At 37.9% G+C, this 20,872-nt stretch overlaps 1 protein-coding gene across 20 annotated transcripts in view; it reads right to left on the bottom strand.

Moving 5' to 3' along the window:
* Positions 1–765: 765 nt before the first annotated feature.
* Positions 766–20,872, bottom strand: part of SPIN1 (spindlin 1) — an 82,019-nt gene continuing 61,912 nt past the window's right edge. For all 20 annotated transcript variants that reach the window (XM_060409025.1, XM_042242964.2, XM_060409016.1 and 17 more), the window contains 3 exons: positions 13,143–13,396; positions 8,230–8,463; positions 766–4,276 (listed from right to left, as the gene is read on the bottom strand). In XM_060409025.1, the coding sequence (XP_060265008.1) occupies positions 4,077–4,276; positions 8,230–8,463; positions 13,143–13,396 (688 nt within the window). In that variant the 3' untranslated portion in view covers positions 766–4,076. The remainder of the gene's footprint in view (positions 4,277–8,229; positions 8,464–13,142; positions 13,397–20,872) is intronic.

The following is a 20,872-nucleotide window of genomic DNA, read 5'->3' as shown; positions in this document are numbered from 1 at the left end:
GGGGAACACCTATGCTTCCAGGTCCATCTCCTCCCCGTGTCTGTCTGTGGCTCCTCCCACCAGAGCCCAAGCGGTGACCCTGCATCCCCCTGGCCATGGCCTTGGCAGTGGCCACTGTGGCTGCCATGCCAGCCACTCTGCCAGCAGGAAAGGTGACCTGTCCCATCCCAGCTTTAACCACAGATCCTTGGGCCAAAGAGGGTAACATTAAAAAAAAAAAAATCTAATTAAGTATAGGAATACCATAAATTCTACTTTTTCCTCTGATAAAATTATCCAGGAAGATAAAACAGGGTACATACAGTTTCAGTACTTATATGCCTTGGTGCTTAAAATGAAGATTTTTCACTACAGAATCTAATTGTTACTTAAGTATTAATAAAAACAATATGCAATTACAGCAAGAAAAGATATGAAACTATAAAACACATTATTTAATCCTATTTGAAACAATTCTTTTAAGTTTAAAATTTTATGACAAACTGAAATTTCTTATTAATTGTTAATCATGAAGTTTAATACTCTGGACTATATAATATATTGGGGCTACTGATTACTGCCCCTTTTCTTCTTAGGTAGTATTAATTATCATTCAAATAAAAATTCTACTTCTTTTTGTTCCTATATGTATACCTGACATTTACACTGGTGAAAAGAGGGAAAAAGGTTACTTAAGTCTTCAAGTAAAACTTCAAAAACTCTTTTCACAGAAGCAGTTTTAACACATCACAGTCTGCTCATAAGCACAAAATTTGCAGTCAAAAGTTGCACATAAAGGGTTTATTTTAAATGTTTTAAGGATAGGATAGAGTTACATCATAATTATAAAAATTACTTACAGAATTAACAGCTTTATATTGTTTATACTTCTAAATGCAGAGAACAGGGAACTGTCTACACATTGTATAAAATAAAATTAAAATTAAAAATGAATTCAAGCTTGAAAGATGAGGTCATTTACCTAATTTTAAAATGCGAACACGAAGACCTCTGAACTATACACATTCGTTCAACTGCACTAATGATGGAAAATACAAAAAGCGCAGCATTTCCAAGGAACCACAGACATTTCAACCATAATTGTTTTCTGTTATAATAATTATTCCTGTTTTGTCTTTGGAGAACTTTCTTTTTTTAAGACAATCAGCTTGATAATGTTTTCAGGCACTACAATTTGTGACAATCAAAACAGTCTTCTAATGGGTCCACGGCGTTCAGAGATTCAAGCCCAATGCACTTCGGGGTTTGGCACGTAAAACAATAATAGAAATGAAATCTGGTTTAGAAGCAACTGTGATTGTTTTAAGAATGCACAGTCCCTTCAAATGCTGCAAGACATACACAACAGGAAAATCACCTTCTGTTGGCACTACATTTGCTTCACCAGTGCATTTATATCCTACAACCACTAAAACAGCACAGTTAAGCAAATATACAGAAACTGAAAACAAATAAAAACAAAGATAGAAAACAAAAAACCTAAATATATTTAACATGCAATTTTAGTTAGTTACATTGAACATTCTACTTAGAATAGAGCATGCAAAAAAGGATGGTCTGCTTTTAAGGTCTTCCTTTGAAGCTTTACGTGGCAGCCAGACATCACACACGCACACACACGACACAATAATACTATAGCAGGTCAATGAGAAAGGCCAATACATTTTATACAGAGATTCATGTCTTGTGTTGTCACAAGTCCCATGATAATTTTGGAAATTAATGTTGTATTCCTAGAACAAGGAACCAACATTCCGATACCAGGAAAATGCAAGCAATGCATGCAGATCTGAAACATGAGCCTAAACGAAGCCTGAAATACTCAGCTGGGAAGCAGAGTTAGTCACGGCATCAGGAAGTGTGGTTTAAGCCACCAAAAGAAAAAGAATGAAAAAAAAAAGGGAAAATAACAACATAAAACCCCTTCCCCTTCCTTCAACCCTAAAGGCAATAAATGGAACAATGATTAAAATAATAATAACAAATCACATGTCACATTTATCTAGAGAGTGGCAGATCATGTGGTATATTAAAAGTTCCTAAAGGTACTTGCAGAAAAACCACAATGCAAGTCATTGAGTAATGCAAGAATTGTTTCAACTGATCCAACCCTCAAGATACCACCAAAGGACTTTGTTTTTCAGCCTATTGTCACTGTGTCCTGTTCATGCGTGCACAATGGACAACTCACTCTCTTGGCCATTCGTGTCCTCTTGGACTCAGGGAGCTGGGCTCAGCCTTGAGACTCACATGCAGGAGCTCTTACAAGAGCCACCAGCAGAACAGATGATAGATCTGTAGTGTGACACTTGTTTCAACCACAGAAGGAACACCTACGACCTAGGTACTCACTGCATGGAGAAGCTCACCCCTGACCACCCTGGGTGAGGGCACACTGCAGAGAACCAGGGTGCTGGATTTACATGGCACACGAGGTTACCGTACACCAGCACGACACGGCAAAGCCTTCCTGAGCAAAAATGGGCATCATACAAACCACATACAGCATGGCCTTGAAACTAACATCAAGAACAGTTACGAGAGGGGTCACACAGATGTGGTGTTTGATTGCCAGCCTATGTATTTAAGCTTTCTGCACAAATCTTAGGTAAGATTTTCAACCTCTACAAGACTGGTTTCACAAACCATCTTTCTCCCAGCCAGCTTTCAAATTGCCAGGGATCATCCAAAACAAAGTGGTAGGCTGATGTTTTGCTGCTAAACGAACCACTTTTGCAGTTATATTTTAGTTCAAACAGCCTTGCAGGGAAGGTTTCAAAGGCTAAGGGCTGCTATCAGTCACACCCACAAACCAGTGCAGGTGACCAACCCTGATGTGGCACAACCCACCAACTGGAATCAATCCACATTATTAGCACACCATGAGCAAGAACACACAGCACCAAAAGAGGTGTCAGGAATTGAAGCTGTTAATTGTCTAGATATTCTTTGAGGGGGAAAAGCCTTCTGACCATAATCATACACCAGTAATAACAGTAATAATAACAAAGGGATCTGAGAGAACTTGGTAAAAGACAACAATGCCATTCTTACATTTCTAATATAAAAGTACTATGTTCTTCCAGGAACCTACCAAATACACATAAACCACTGATATACTGTTGCCTTTTAAATCCATGTACTAAAACCCAGACTAGTACTAATTTGTACAAATAGTGGACCAAATGCATCATCCAAAATACACCAGTATTACACAATGTGGACCAAGTACCTGGGCTTTGCTTTAAAAAAGTATTTAAGATTAAAAAAAATGTAAACAAAAAATGTACAAAGCTTAGAATTAAAGGCAGCCTTTTACGTAGATTCCTAATTGTTTTGTAAATTCTAATGTGGGTCATTAAACACCCACAAGTGATTCATGTTTGAATTTACAGTTTAAAAACTCTGGATTGAAATGGCGCTCTGAACTTCTGACTTTCAACACAAGCTGAATGTCCCCATGTTCTTCCTGTGCCTAGATTTAATTTTTAAATACACAGCAGTGATATAAAGTCAAGAACTCCTGTTAAACTGGAGAAAATTATTTAACTCCTACCTCAATCCACAAAGAACTGCCAATGAAGTGTGTGTGTGTGTGTGTGTGTGTACACAGATCTGTGTGTGTGTGTATATATATATTATATATGTATACACACAGATATAGATAGGTAGAGATATACATACATATATATCTTAAAAAAAAAAAGGCAGTAACAAAAATGCAACCAAACTATGCTTGCATTGTGGCAGCAGAATAAGTGTTAAGAGTGAAGGGGAAAGTGGATAAGATCTATTACGGTTTTAAATGACTATGATACTAGCTTAATTTTTACCAGACTTGCCTGTAACTCCCTTCCAAACAGACAGACTTCTTTTAAGAGGAAGGAGTTCCTTACACAAAATGCTTTGTGTTCACATAAATCTGTACGATTCAGAACAAAACCAGTTCTGCTGGCAGAGATTGTGGGTTCGCAGGGACATTTAAGCTTTCATTAAACTGGAAAGCAATCAAGTCTTTATGTCTACAAATTATACATTTAATAGTTCCACAAATTTGGTAAAGTTTGTGATGACATCTAGGATGTTTTCACCAAATCGTAGACATAAATATGGAAATCATCATCAAACTTGATGAAATAGACAGATGGTTTGGCTTCTACTTGATGAATGACCATGCCAGTCCTTTTAGAGCCATCTTCTTTGGCATATTCCACTTGTTTGCCCACCAGGCTGTCCACAACTTCTCCCGGTTCCCTTTCTGCTGGAGGTGAATCATCTATATTTAAAGGGGGGAGAAAAAAAAAAGAATTGAGAGTCAGTTTTTAGATACACACCAACTCACATATTTTAATAATTTTTAAAAATGTTTTTAATATCCTGCATTCATCTTGATTTTCTAGACCAAGAGTCAGCAAACTTTTTCTTCAATGGCCAAACAATAAATATTGCAGGCTTGAAGTCATGTGGTCTCTGTACCGACTACTCAGCTGTACCTCTCTGTGATGACACATCTGTGACGACACAGATGACACACAGATGAATGGTTTGACTGTGTGCCAATAAAACTTTATTTACAAAAATCTAGATATGTAAACAATTTCAAAAATCATACCAGAAATTCCTTTGGCTCATATTTAATTATAGCTATAATTACCTAATGAAGTAATAAGGACTAAAAGAAGGAAAAGGGCAAGAAAAAACTAAATACAGTTCACCCTTAAACAACAAGAGTTTGAACTGTATGGGTCTACTTATACCGGGATTTCTTCCCAACAGTAAACAGATCTGCAGTTGGTTGAATTCATGGATACAGAGGAATCACAGAAATGAAGGGCTGCCCATAAGTTATATGCAAATTTTCAACTGCTCAGAGGGATCAGTTCCCCGCCGCAACCCCCAAGTTGTTCACTTGTCAGCTATAATAACATCTTTCTTTAAAAAAAAAAAAATTTTATTGACATGTGAGTGAGTGAAGTCGCTCAGTCATGTCCGACTCTTTGCGACCCTATGGACTTGAGCCCACCAGGCTCCTCAGTCCATGGGATTCTCCAGGCAAGAATACTGGAGTAGGTTGCCATTTCCTTCTCCAGGGGATCTTCCTGACCCAGGGATCAAACCCAGGTCTCCCACATTGCAGGCAGACACTTTAACCTCTGAGCCATGAGGCTGATTTACAATTATTATGTTTTATAACTTCTTAAAAATTAGTCTGCACTGGTGATTTCCCTGGTGGTCCAGTGGTTGAGAATCCACCTTCCAATGCAGGGGATGCGGGTTTGATCTCTGGTCAGGTAACAAAGATCCCACAAGTCACAGGCCAACTAAAGCCCATGGGTGCTGCAACTAGAGACCACAGGCTCTGGAGCTTGCATACTACAACCAGAGAGAAGCCTGCACATTTCACAAGGAAGATCTCACACGCCACAACTGAGACCTGATGCAGCCAAAAATACATAATAAATCTAATTCCTTTCAGTGGAATTCTTGCTTTACTTTGAAATGATTTTAAAGCAGACAATGCCTACTGGGATTGCTGAGAATGTAGTACACACTTAAAATGCCTAAGAATCCCTGCCTTATCTTGGGACTCCTTAAAGCTTTTTTGCCTCAACTTCATTTCATTACACATGGTCCTCCTAACCCAGTTTCAAAATAAAAGAGATTTCTCATGCTATAAAAACAGGTGCTAGGTGAGTGGAACTGAATCTGAGAGGATGAACGGGGCACCTGAACAGTTTTAAAAAGTCCCTAAGAAAATCTTGAGTGTTGGAAAACATTGCTCACCCTATGACCTAACAAGAACTCTGTAAATTCTAGGAAAACACATGAAAATGAGAGCAAATTATCACTATCAACAACAAAGAAACAATGTACAAAGGGGAAAGGGGGCTGGCAAGGGGATGGCGCTAGGCAGCTGCATTTTTATTTTAAGAAACCCCTTACTGGTCCTGAGTAACTTTGTTGCTCCTTTCCTATGGAGCAACAGAGAGCCTGCAAGTAGGACGACCAGGTATCCTGGTTGTCCATGCTTATGCCAGCCATCCTGACACACTAGTAGCAGTGCGCCTTTTAATTTCCACATGTATCTTGGTCTGGACCATATCTTGTATTTACATTAACAGCAGTTTGCTCTTTGATTACAATAAATTCTCTCACTGAATGATATAATCCAGAACCTGCAATTCTGATCTCACATAATACAAATAATCCACATGAGCATGTTATCAGTTCTGGAGGAGTAAAGAGGAAATCCAAGCTGAACGCTTCTTCAATAGCGCTCTTCCGTCAAGTAGCAGCATCGTACCACACCACACTTTCATGGCACCTCATATGGATGAAGAAATCCCATATACATGAGTGCCATACGTTTTATAGTAACCATGAATGAAGCAAGAGACTCAAACAAAGGCCGCCATGGAGCTCTTTGTACCAGAACATCATCAGAGATTGTAACAGCAAATAAACTTGCATACCACTCAAAAGAAAGGAGTGAGAGGATAAAGACATGGTCAGTACAGGCAATGGATAATGTGCAAATGACCCCATACTTTCTATTATCAAGTCAACAGCACCTGCTTTAGGCCTTTCTCTACAAAAACGTTAAAAATTTCATATAGGTTGGAGAAAAGCTTTTAAGGAATGCTCTCATCACTAAATTTTTGCCTATATAAACACTTTCCATTATACACTTATAACAAATATACACAAACTAGGGGAAACCAAAAAAAAAAAAAAAAAACCCTCTAAGAAGGCAGAAGTCAGGGCCAGATGACCATGAGTGGGTTCACTGAGCAGCATGTTCAAAGGGAGAGCTTAAAAAAAAAACACACACACACACACAAAAACAAGGAGAGGATATCACACTGTTAATATATCCATTGTCTATCAGCCACATTTGTCTAAGGCCAAGACTTCATGTGTTTAAGGAAAAGCTATTGAGTAGTTAAAAAAAAAAAAAGGCTTACCTAAAAGTGAAATTAAGAAAATAATTCTAATCACAACAGCATCAAAAAGAATGAAATACTTAGGAATACATTTAAAAAGTGCAAAGCTTAGAAAACTACAAAACATTATTCACAGAAAAAAAAAATCTCAATGAATGAAGAAACACCCCATGCTCACGGGTCAATAGCTTGACATTGTTACGATGGCAATACTCTCATGCCAAACTGACCGAGAGATTCAACATAATATCTTAACACAATCTCAGCTGACTTCTTTGCAGAAACCGACAAGCTGATTCTAAAATTTATATGAAATTGTAAAGAACAGCCAAAACAATTCTGAAAGAAAAGAAGGAAGATTCACACTTCTTGATTTTAAAACTTAAAGAATGAAGTTGGACCTGACATCACATCATAAACAAAAATTAACTCAAAATGTATCAAAGATCCAAGTAAGAGTTAAAGCCCAACATATTCAAGGCTTCTAGAAGACATGAGGTAAATCTTTATAACCTTAGACTTAGCAAGGGATTATTAGATATGACTAAAAAAGCATGGGCAACAGAAGGAAAAACAGACAACTTGGATGTCATAAAATTAAAAACTTTTGTACTTCAAAGAAGGCTATCAAGAAAGTAAAAAGACAACTCTGAGGAGAGAAAAGTATCTGCAAGTCATGCATCTAACAAGAAAATTGTACCTAGACTACTGCCTCTAACTCAGTAACAAAAAGACAGCAGAACTGAGACTGCAGGCCAAGACCATGAATAGATTTCTCCAAACAAGACAAACCAAAGGCCAGTAACACAAGAAAAGATACTTGACAACTTTAGTCATCAAAAATATGAAAACCAAAATCACAATGAGGTATCATTTTACTACCACCAGGATGGCTAGATTCAAAAAGGCAAGTTCAGAGACGAACGAATAAACAAAATATAGTATATCTACTCAATGGAGTTGTATTTGGGCGTTAAAAGAAATGAAGTATGGACACACACGACAACATGGATGAGCCTTGAAAACACTAAGCTGAGTTAAAGAAGCCAGTTAAAGGATCCCAAATTATATATTCTATTCATATAAAAACCCAAAGTTCAGAACAGGGAAAGGAAAATATTCTTGACAAGAGGGTGAATAATTTTACAACCTAACTAAAACAATCACTTATCCCTAATAATTAAATATTTCAAATGTATCCCCGTAAGAATTAATCAAAGACCTTGTTTTGAAATTCAAATTCCTTTTGAAGTATCAAAAGTAAAAGCTGTCGATTTATACTTACTAGAATCGGGCATAATACGAAGGTCGCCTTCTTTATAATCATCTAAGAGCTGGTACATGTATAAGACAGGATCTTTCTCATAGGTGATGTAAAACCATGTGTTCATGATAGGGGCGCGTGCTAAGACCATTCCCCTCCACTCGTCTTTAGAGCCATCCTCTGTCTCAAACATGTGCTCCACTGCTTTGCCAATCATTGTGTCAGCTAGGTGCGCATCACTGATTCGAGATGTTGCTAGGGATGAAAAAAGCAAACGATGATTTACAAAATATGCACTGTGAAGACTGAACTTACTCAAAGAAATGATTCTGAAATACACTATCAGGCTTCAGAATCATGTGGAGGGCTGTATGAAGGACAACCACCAAATTCACATTACTGACCCCGCCCAGGATGGATTCCATGGAATTACTATGCCCCAAAGTCATGTTACTGAGAGAATCTGTTTTTCTTTGAATTCATCTGCTCTTGGCACTGTACTTAATTAAAAATTTTAGCTGTTTATTCAAGGTATAAAGTATTTTGGTTACAATAATTTTTTTAAATTATTAATTATAAACTTACAGAAAAGTTCCCAAATTAGTATTGTCCCTATGTAACTTTCACTCACCTTCCCCTTACATTTACATTTAAAAAATGGTCATTTATTAAAATCAAGATATTAACCTTCAAGGCATAGGTTTTTACTCTTGCCCCTACAATCTATTTTTTACAGTAATCAGAGTGGTATTTGTGGCAGTTACACCAGATCATGTTGATCATTTGCTTAAAATACTCCAGCATTTTCCTTTCATAATCTGAATAACAAACTGTTTCTCCAGAGCCAAAGCCCCTCAGCCATCATTCCCTGCTGGTCCTCTGCTCTCCTGTTCTGTCACCTCCCTCCTACTGCCTACACCTCAGCAGCATGGGCATCTTTTTCTGGGATGCCCTTGGGCTGACCATGGCCCCCACATCCTCAGGGCCTGGCTCTTCCTGAGCAGGTGTCCTCCCTGAGGCTCTCTAGCACCATGTAATGAAAAGTGCCCCACCGCTCGGTCACCTGAGTTTTATTTCTTAAGGACATTCACCACTAACTATAATCATCTTGTTTTACATGTTTGTTTATTTGTTTTTAGACTGCACAGTGATGACAGCAGAGGCCTTTCCCATCTTATTTTCAATACTGTGATCATATGGGTTCAACACTGCTGTGTGAATTAATTATTTCAGAGGAAAAGCAGGTTGTTCTAGATTGTCGTTAGGAACACAGGTGAAAAATGACAAGCTTCTTTTCTTTTTTAATACTGAGATAATTATGGAGGAATCTATTGATGTTAAGATTTTTCCATTCTTCATATTTCAGATAATTCTTTAAGGAAAAAAAGGCACTCCTATCTCATTCATGAGAGCTTCTATTTTTGTTTAAAGATACTGCTATTCAATTTTATCAGAAAGACACTGTAAATACAAATGGTAGTTTTGTTTACATGTGCAATAATTCCCAAAAACAACAGATTCTCTGCTGCACAACACTAAAGCAAAATCTCACCAGTTTCTCCAAACCAGAAGGTATCAAACTTTCTGATCTCAGGACTCCTAAAATTTTTAAGTATTTGTTTATATGGATGATAAATATCAGTATCAACTATTTTAAAAATTATAAATGATGTATCTAAAGATATTTTAAGATACCCACAGAAATACACTTTTAAGGAAAAATAACTATTTTCTAACAAAATTTTTATATATATCTAGCTTTAGAAACAGGCAGCTAGACTCATATCTGTTTCAATATTCAATCTTTTTTGCATGTACTTTTAGTTGACATTTAAAATCACAAAGATATGCTGTTGAAAAAGTATTTTATTTGTCTTTTCAAATAATTCTAGATATTCTTCTCTGATATCACATCAAAACTCAGCAAGTCTTGATTTTCCTTAAAGGCTAATTGCACTGTAGAATCTGAAATCATTATCAATAACCTTCTGTCAAACTATTAAATTAAAATTCGTCTGCAGAATACATAAAGAATTCCTATAACTCTGCAACAAACAAAACAAACTGAAATAATCCAATCAAAAAATGTGGGCAAAGGAACAGGTATTTCTGCAAAGATGACATATGAATGGTCAAAAAGCAAAACCAACAGAAAATAACAAATACTGGGGAAGATGAGAAATTGAAATCCTTATGCACTGTTGGTGGGACTGTAAAATGTTAATGGACACTATGGAAAAACAGTACGTATACAGGCACCTCAAAACAAAATTGCTGTATGATTCCACTTCAGGGTAAATGCCCAAAAGAACTGAAAGCAGTGCTTGAAGACATATTTGTACATCCATGTCATAGCAGCACTATTCACAATAGCCCTGGAAGAAGGAACCCACCAAGAGTCCAATCAAGGATGAATGGGGAAAAATGTGGTATACACATACAATGGTATATCACTCAGCCTTTGCCTGGAGAATCCCAGGGATGGCGGAGCCTGGTGGGCTGCCGCCTGAGGGGTCGCAGAGTTGGACACGACTGAAGCGACTTAGAAGCAGCAGCAGAAAGGAAGGAAATCCTGTCACATGCTACAACATGAATGAACCTTGAGGACGCTATGCTAAGGGCAAGAATCTAGTCACAGAAAAGCAATACAACATAACTCTACTTATGATGTACCTAAAGTTATCATATTCACAGGAACAGGATGGTAGGTACAGAGGCTGGTGGGAGGGGGAAAATGAGTTGTTTAATGAGGAAAGAATTGCAAAATAAAAAAATGTGGAAATCTATTCCATAACAATGTGAATATACTTAACATCTCTGAACTGTACACTTGAAAACAGTTATGGCAGTAAATTTAATGTTTTGGGGTGGGGGGGGCAGGGAAGGAAAAAAAATTTAATGTTTTGTGTTTTTTTACCATAACAACAAAAAAAACCTGTTGGTCTTTGAACGGATCTTTCACCAATACATGATTTGGTAACATCATGCACTGTTCGTATCAAAAATACATTCACTGAGCTATGCAGATCTTTGGAAACCTCAGTATATAACTGTGAAAGGATGAGAGTGATAAAGGCAAATTATACCTTAAGATTATTATGAATTTTGATCTCATAAGGTACATGAATATGCTTCAGGGAACGTCAACAGTCCTAGACCACACTTTGGGAATCAGTACTCTGTGATGTCACTTTCTCTCACCTTTAGCTTAAGGTTATGGAAAACAAAACTAACTTAAATGTACTGCCTAAAGCAAATTAGGAAAAACCATTTTATTTCTACATGGAATATAAATGAAGTCCAAATAACTTTTCAGAATAAAGTATCACAGGGAATACTATAATTAACTGATAATTATATTAGGCATATAACATACTGCTGCTTTGCAAACAGGCCTTTGGATTTCCTTTTGAAAATTGAACTAGAAAGAAGAACATTAATAAACCCTTAAATCTCATCACCAGATACACTCATATATTTCTGGATATCTTGGTTGGTAAAATCACTGTTTTTTAATAAATCAAGCTAAGTATTTTTGCTCTATGATCACAAAAGAACTAACATAGGTCATGTGGAAGAATGCAGTAAAATCTCAAATAAGCTAGCAGTCTTGCCCTTGAAGGGGTCAGAAAAAGAATTATGATAATTAATGAGCACAAATAATTGATATAAAAGTGAGGGTACTTTTTAAGCCCTGAAGGGAAGATTCTTCCCTGCTAGTTTCTGATGTGGGAAATGGACTGCTCTCAAGATCAAGAGGAAAGAGGACATGCCTCACAAGGAACAATTTGTTCAGTCACTTAAAAGAGATAAAATTTAAAATGCCAAAGATTTACTATTACACAATTAGTTGCCTGTAGTTAAAAACACAAATTTAAAGACAGACTTCTGTGAAAATAGAACTATATTTATATAGGATGAGTAAAGACAACTTCTGCTATCTAAAGCGAAGATTAAAAAGTAACTTGCTGCTCTGCTGAACTTAACCTGATGGGGAAGCATTGTCCCAGGAACACAACGGTAAAAACAAAGGGACAGGGGACTGGGTAAGCTTCTTCCCTTGACAATCTGATTCCAAAATTCTATCCTCCAGGTACAGAACTGCTGAAGCTATATTTATAAAAATACAGGCTTTTAAAGGACAATTACAAAAACATAAACCAGATTCAGGCAATGGCAGCATCACTGTAAAAATGCAAATACTCTGAAGAAAGGAACATTCATTTGGGAGTATTCTATTGCTCTTAAAAATAAAACCTATTTTACTTTATTCTTAAAAATAAAACCAGTCATTATGCCTAAGGTATGCAAGGCAAAACTGATTCATATGACATTTAAAGTCATTCATAGCTCCTATGACCATCTGTGTATATAAAAAATAAACTGAGGCTGTCATTAAAAAAAAAAGGAAAAAAGCCATTCATTTCCCACAAACCTTGCAAAACAAACCCTTAAAAATATGATAAAATTCACATGCATTGGTTAAGTGCAATGATCACTTTTGTAATAATATACAATGAAAGATACACTTCACCTAAAAGATTCTAAAATAAACACATGAAATTTTTCTTAACTACTGTATGATAAAATAAGTATACTGAATATTTGAGCTAATGAGAAATACTCTTACCCATCAGAGTCCAGATAAACTGTGAGCAAAATGTGGGAAATAATCATATTAAAAATTATTAGATTGTCAACTTCTTAGGGAACAATTTTATACATCTTTATATCCCTCACAGTTCCTCTGAACTGTGGTTTCAGGACATCTGTTCAGCAGTTTTCATGGTCTTAGGTGACTGATTTAAATATGTATCAGAAGTACTTATTCTCCAATAAAAAGACAAAATACCAGTAATGCAAATAATCAAAAAGCATCCATTTCAGAAATCCTTTTTAAAGCATATAACACACAAATAGTAAAGAGAACTTACCAACTCTATCAGGGAGGACTTCAAGCGCAGAAACTCTTTCATCTTTATTAAGTTCTAGTCCATAAACACAGTCAAATCCATCGTATTTTATAAGATACAAAGAAGGGTTTACAGGCACCTGGTCCAGAACGGTTCCTTTCCACTGGGTGACAGGGCCATTCCCTTCCTTCCACCCATGCTGAATCCTGCAGCCTACGATGTTCCGCCGAGGTTGGGAAACAGGTTTGCTTGGTCCCACACTGCTCCGATGTTTTCTGTATTCACACATATACACACGTAAGGTATCTTCTCAAAGTATGCACTCCTACCAACACAACTACTGCTACCTAGCATGCTCTCATCAGAAATGATCCGGTCCTGTGCAGGCTAACGCTGCCACACCCAGGGTTCAGGTGGCTCCAGCCAGCCATCTCGCAGTCCCACAGCCTTGCAGTGGTGGCTCACAGGGGGCCCATTTCAAGCAATAGGAGCTCCCTGTGCACCTTAAGTGTGGAGGCAGAAAAACACAGGCCTAGCCCGTAGCAACTAAGCCCTAAAATTAAGCATCAGTTTTTCAGCTTTCTGAGTTTCTTTTAATGCAATCAACTTACAGTTATCCAAATTAGTCAAAGAAAGACAAGGGCTGACTACATGAAATACTGCATGTGCATATGGCTTTATGAAACAGAAATCCATTTCTTGTCAAAGGGAAATGTATAACTATTCAATTTCAACCATTCTTATGCCCACATAACTTTATTCCCATTGGCTTAAACAATAAGAATAAACTATACATTTCACTTTTTCTTAAACTAAGCCCAGGCTGGCTTATATTCATGCATCTATACCATCACTACTTCTCTAGAAAGCACATAACCTTCAACCCTTAAATCTGTAGCAAATAATGTAATATTAAAAATTATTCAAGTGACATACATCAGTTACAAACAATTGAAAAACCTACATACAATGTTTACAAACAATACACCTGGCTCTTGATGTGAGGTGGAAAAAACCTTCATTTCATGGAGCAATCTAAAGACAAGGGGCAAGACTCAGCTTGAATGAAAGCTGAAGGCCGAAGCCATGATGGCACATGGATATATGCCAAAAATGAAAAAATTTAGAGAGCAGAAAAGAATTGCTTTTCTGCTACACTTTTATAGGCATAAAGCTCTCATCTGGTAAACCATAAAAGTGGGAATAAATGGCATAAATACAAATGTACCTTAAAAAAAAAACAAGCAATTTATTACAGGATGTAATATTTAAAATTACAATTATATATTTATTTGAAGTAGAACAGCTTGGTAAACTTAGTGGGTTTGTAAGCAGAGAAAACAGATTATACAGCAAACCATTAAAGCTGCCTTAATAAGGCCTATAATCAGTTGACACAATCCTTTACCTAAGAGAGGGAACACCATTTGGGGAACATCTCAGAAGGAAAACTTCTCCAGTCGGGCTGTAAAAGGGTTCACAGATTACATACAGGATTGTGAGACCATGAGACCAGAAGACACTGTGTCTGCCCAGCCCTTAAGGCTTTGCACACACCCAGCCAAAAGGCCTTCCAGGAAAGGCAGAATCATGCACTGAGGCCATAAGCTGAGACTAACATCCTGAACAGGATGAGGCCCGGGGATAAAGGAAAGATGAGGTTCAGGTGCTAGGCAGACCTCAACAGGTAATACAGAGGAGACCACAAAGAAGTGTATTAAGTGTGCATGGGAATACTGAAGAGCTCTGCAGCACAGACAGCTCTCCTGGTATAATGCCACCCCTTCCCATGTACAAGAGTCTCAGGAGAGGACCATGGTGGCAACAACGGGCAATGGAAGCAAACCCAAGAACATATCCACAAGGTAGATGGAAACTATCACCTAATACTATGCACACACAAAGGCCATGAAACAGGAACTTACATCAGAAACAGAAGAGCCCAGATGAGAGGCAGCCACACGAGAGAAGATGCAAGAAGAATCAGACACAGTCAAGAAACAAGCAGCGATTTGAAATCTTTTCAGAAATGAACACTAGACTAGAGGAACATGGAAGAAATTGACACCAAGGAGCATTTAAGGAAAATTGTTGTTCTTCAGTCATTAAGTCGTGTCCAACTCGACAATCCCACAGACTGCAGCACATTAGACTCCTCTGTCCTCCACTATCTCCAGTTTGCTCAAATTCATGTCCATGTAAGGAAAATAGATAATAAAAAAAGAAGACAGATGGGAACAGATAAGAAATTCTAACTTCTATATAACAGAATCACCCAACAGCTAAAATCAGAGCAGAAAAAATACTAAAATAATTCAAGAAAAATATCCTGAAAGACTGAAATGTACAAACGCATCCCTGGTAAAACTGACACAGAACTACTGACGCTAAGACATCCAGTAAAACAAACAAACTGTACGGAAAACAACATCTCCTGGGCGTCCAAGCAGAAGAATGGCATCACGTGTAAGGAAAAGCAAATCCCAACGTGACAGCGACCCTGTGTGCCTCTAGACACCCAGGGTGATGACCTTCCAAGTTCCCAGAAAAGCAAACGCGAGGTGGTGATTTCAGTCAGCCAAGAATGCTATACTATCCTCCAGGTAAAAGTACACCGATAACACTGTGAACAAATAAGGACTTGAGGAATATCGTTCTTACAGATGCTTCCTGAAGAAGTTAACAGTTGGCCATCATATCTATGGGTTCCACATCCTGATTCAACCAAATGTGGACAGAAAAACAAAGTTCCAAAAAGCAAAGCTTGAACTCACCACATGTAGGCAACAATTTACATACCATCTACATTGTATTTACAACCATTTACACAGTATTTACTCTGTATTAGGTATTATGAATAATCTAGAGACGATGTGAAGTATATAGGAGGATGTGTGTGGGTTATGTGCAAATACTAGGCCATTTTATACAATGGACGTGAGCAACTGTGGATTTTGGTATGGTGTCAAGGGTCCTAGAACCAATCCAATCTTGGTATCTTGGTATCAATCACCCAGATACCAAGGAACCACTGTATAGGACAGTTTCAGATAATCAAGAATGCTTAGAAAGCTTTCAGCACAGAGCTGATAATAAGTAAAAGTGAGCATCTTTTACTGCAGAACAAACATAGGGAAAAGAGCAATATGTAACTATTATCTGCTCTGACAACAGAGTTAACACCACTCTGAAAAGGGGAAGGAAAGAAGAATACCTGTAAAGTACAAGACGTTCGCTAAACAAAAGAGTATGATTGGAACAGAGTACCTTATATTAAATGGAGATAAAGCAGAGAAGCGGGAGCTAAATTCAATACTGTTCATAGTAAGGAACCAATCTATAAAACCTAAAATAAATAAAGATTGGTTAATTTAAAAAGACTGCAGTATAAAACTTACTGGAGAGAAACGCCTTAATAACATACTATCAGTCAGTAACTTGTAACTACTACTAATACTCAAACCTAAAAGTGAACTCAAGACCTCTTCATACTCCCTGAAAATGGGCCACTACACCCAACTGGCCTTCTGTGGGGATATATGGCTGAGAAGGTGATTACATTTCTTCTTTAGAATACAGGTATCTTTTCGAGCATTACATTTTTCTCCAAATAGACAATTACCTATCTTCTTTTGATCTTTAGGAAAAAGTCCTTGTGATTCATCCTGTGTACAGGATCAGGTTTTCTTCAAAGCAAAGGCAGAGGTTGGTCCCCAAAACTCACTGAAGAAAGAATTCAGTCATATGCACCATTTTATAATTCACAGACATTCTATTATTACTACCAAAATTATAAGCAAATATAGCATCTTTACCAGCATGATGATTAATTTTAATGTGTCAAGTTGGCTGGGCCACAGTACTAAGATACCTAGTCAAACATTACTCTAAATGTTTTCTGTGAAGATATTTTTCTACATAAAACTAACACGTAAATCAGCAGACAGATTGCCTTCCATTACATAGGTGAGTCTCATCCGATCAGTTGAAAGTATTAATATCAGCTCGTCCCTGGATCTCCAATCTCTGTGCATAAAACATTGGTGCTGTTTCTCTGGAAAACACTGACTACAAACAGAAAAGATTCTATCCTAGATTCAGAGGCATGAAATTTTCTACTACCATGATTCTCAACAAAACCAAAATACACTTAGCAACTGAGAGCAGAAAAGGGCAACTGGAAGACTCAGAGCAGTTCAGCCATCCCTCCTTCCCACATTCACTAGTGGCATCCTTCAGTAACGTGCAGTTGCCTCTGAAGAGGGAGATGCATGGTGCTCTCTTTAATCACATTTCAGAACAAGCATTCTCATCCTGGTCGCTTCCAGTGGAAGTACACGAGACGCTCCTCCCCTCTTCCAAACAACAAGAGGGACTCAAACCTAGTTAGCAAGCAGCCCTATTCAGAGTGGTTCCTATATCCTTTAATTCTGAAGAAACATGACCCTTCCTTCTTTGCATGGATTTTCTCACTTTTTTTAAGGGAATTTTAATCATCAACTTTTGTTACATAAATGTGGTAATAATATGCCTGGATTACTCCCTGGTTTGGGGAACTTCCTGCAAGCCGTATGGCACAGTCAAAAAAATACAAATAAATAAATAACCTACTTTTTAAGCTTACAATTTTCTACTAGAGTACACAATTAAAACCAAAGCAAGACGAAAACTAACCCAAAAAAAAAAAAATTAAATAACAAAAAAATTCCTAGTAAAGGAAGGAAAAATTTTTTTTAAACATATTAGCACCTTAGTAACCCTTTCCTCACCACTTTCACCACACTCACTATCAGAAATTTAGTCTTTTGTTCCAAATTGTTATTAATCTTGCTCAGTTCAGTTCAGTCACTCAGTCATATCCGACTCTGTGACCCCATGAACCACAGCACGCCAGGACTCCCTTTCCATCACCAACTCCCAGAGTTTACCCAAACTCATGTCCATTTAGTCAGTGATGGCATCCAACCATCTCATCTTCTGTCGTCCCCTTCTCCTCCTGCCCTCAATCTTTCCCAGCATGAGGGTCTTTTCAAATGAGTCAGCTCTTCACATCAGGTGGCCAAAGTATTGGAGTTTCAGCTTTAGCATCATTCCTTCCTAAGAAATCCCAGGGCTGATCTCCTTCAGAATGGACTGGTTGGATCTCCTTGCAGTCCAAGGGACTCTCAAGAGTCTTCTCCAACACCACAGTTCAAAAGCATCAATTCTTCGGTGCTCAGCTTTCTTCACAGTCCAACTTTCACATCCATACATGACTACTGGAAAACCATAGCCTTGACTAGACGGACCTTTGTTGGCAAAGTAATGTCTCTGCTTTTGAATATGCTGTCTAGTTTGGTCATAACTTCCCTTCCAAGGAGTAAGCATCTTTTAATTTCATGGCTGCAATCACCATCTGCAGTGATTTCGGAGCCCAAAAAAAAACAAAGCCACTGTTTCCAGTTTCCCCATCTATTTGCCATGAAGTGATGGGACTGGATGCCATGATCTTCGTTTTCTGAATGCTGAGCTTTAAGCCAACCTTTTCACTCTCCTCTTTCACTTTCATCAAAAGGCTCTTTAGTTCTTCTTTGCTTTCTGCCATAAGGGTTCTGCTACTGCTAAGTCACTTCAGTCATGTCTGACTCTGTGCGACCCCATAGATGGCAGCCCACCAGGCTCCCCCGTCCCTGGAATTCTCCAGGCAAGAACACTGGAGTGTGTTGCCATTTCCTTCTCCAATGCATGAAAGTGAAAAGTAAAAGTGAAGTCGCTCAGTCGTGTCCGACTCTTCGTGACCCCATGGACTGCAGCCTACCAGGCTCCTCCGTCCATGGGATTTTCCAGGCAAGAGTAATAGAGTGGGTTGCCATTGCCATCTCCGATAAGAGAGCTGTCATCTTCATATCTGAGGTTATTGGTATTTCTCCTGGCAATCCTGATTCCAGCATGTGCTTCTTCCAGCCCAGCATTTCTCATAATGTGCTCCGCATATAAGTTAAATAAGCAGGGTGATAATATACAGCCTTGACGTACTCCTATTGGGAACCAGTCTGTTGTTCCATGCCCAGTTCTAACTGTTGCTTCCTGACTTGCCTACAGGCTGCTACTATCTTAAAAATAATTTTTTAAAAACATTCCCTTATTTAGTAGTAAACAAAGAGGATTTTTGTTGCTTTTTGCAACATTTATTTTTTTCTCGTGCATATTTGCTCTTTCTAGATATATTCTCTGGTAGTCAGACAGGGTTCACAAATGCAAACTACAAATTCCTGCAAGCCTCAAAATACTGTTATTTTGTTCTCATCCTTGACTTGCCTAGGTATGCAAGGCAGGCTCAAATTCCCTTTGCCTTCAGTACCCTTATTGCAAAAAGGTATTTTCATTGTCTTTATCTTACCTTCCAGAATCACACATACCAGATGCCAATCTCATCCTTGCTCCTTTGAGGGTAACCCATCTTCCTCTTCAAGCTGCTTTTAGAATTTTGTTTGTTACTAGATTCTGAAATGTCCCTAGTACTCGTGACATGTTTCTAAGTATCCTTCACTAGGACTTGGTCAATTTCTTGAATTAGGTAAAATAGGCTTGAATTTCAGCCTATCTATTGAATATCTTACCTAATATTTTGATTTCTATGAACTGATCATTTCTTTATCTTAAATGATTTTTCTTTGTAATGAGTGCAACACCTGATGTGAGGATAATTTTCACTTTCCTGGATTCCTTATGAACTTCTGGGTTCAGCCTTGTCTTTGCTGCATCTGCTGCCATCTGGGTGGCAGCATTCTTCACACCTGCAGGAGAGCAAGGTTAACGCTCCTGTTCTATGCATGACTTTCTTTGGTGCTGTCAGAGTTCCTCAGGTGCCTGATGATTCTTGGTGTCCATATTTTCAGATGCAAGGAAAGATATAAAGTGGTATCCGTAGTTGAGATGTGTTTCTTCAGGCCAAGTCAGGGTCTCTGATGTCTCAGTATGAAGTATAGGTTCTGACAAAGCAGCCAGGACCCAGGGAATTTCAGAGCAGCTGAGACTGTGTGGAAACTTCCAGCCAGGAGAGAACACCTACTGCCTAATGCGGCTGGTTTCTCGCCTGTAATGACGAAGGTAACTGCGGCCAGCCTGTGCTGTCCCTAACCTGAATAGATGCTAGGGTCTAGTTCAAACATTCAACTTTTTGGAGGTCTTCTTTTTCAACTCAAACTTGTTGAGAGTACCTTACCTTAGCTTAGCTTTTATGTTGATATAAATCTATTCCTATCTGCTGTGTATCTTGCAGAGATTTCTCAGTGTTCTGATCTGTTGGTGGGATGATCTTTCTGTATCAATAACAAAAACTGCAAACTTAATGCAAATTATGGTGAAGTGCTATTTTCTATTTGCGTATAGAATAAATACAACCCTTCTAGTGAACAAACAATCTGGCATCCACTGTCTCAGTGATTTCATGTCTAGGAATTGATCAAAAGAAAACAATGGACAAGCACAAAACTAGAGCAAACAGTATGTTCTGAGCAGTGTTTGTACCACGGGAAACCTGATATGAAGTTCAATAGGTCTCACTGATTTAGTAAGTAATACTGTATCTATATGATGAATAACTACATAGCTATTAAAATCACAGAAAAATATAAAGACATTTAAAAAATATACACAATCATCCAGATATGGAGGGAAAAAAACTTTTAAAACATACATTAAATTATTTACAGGGATAATCTCTGGATGACAGTGGATCAAAAATAATTAAGCTGCCTTTCTCTGCATTC

This window comes from Ovis aries, chromosome 2 (genome assembly GCF_016772045.2).
Source record: "Ovis aries strain OAR_USU_Benz2616 breed Rambouillet chromosome 2, ARS-UI_Ramb_v3.0, whole genome shotgun sequence".
Taxonomy (NCBI): domain Eukaryota; kingdom Metazoa; phylum Chordata; class Mammalia; order Artiodactyla; family Bovidae; genus Ovis; species Ovis aries.
Note: the sequence above shows the minus strand (reverse complement) of the source record. Positions and strands in the feature narration are given on the sequence as shown.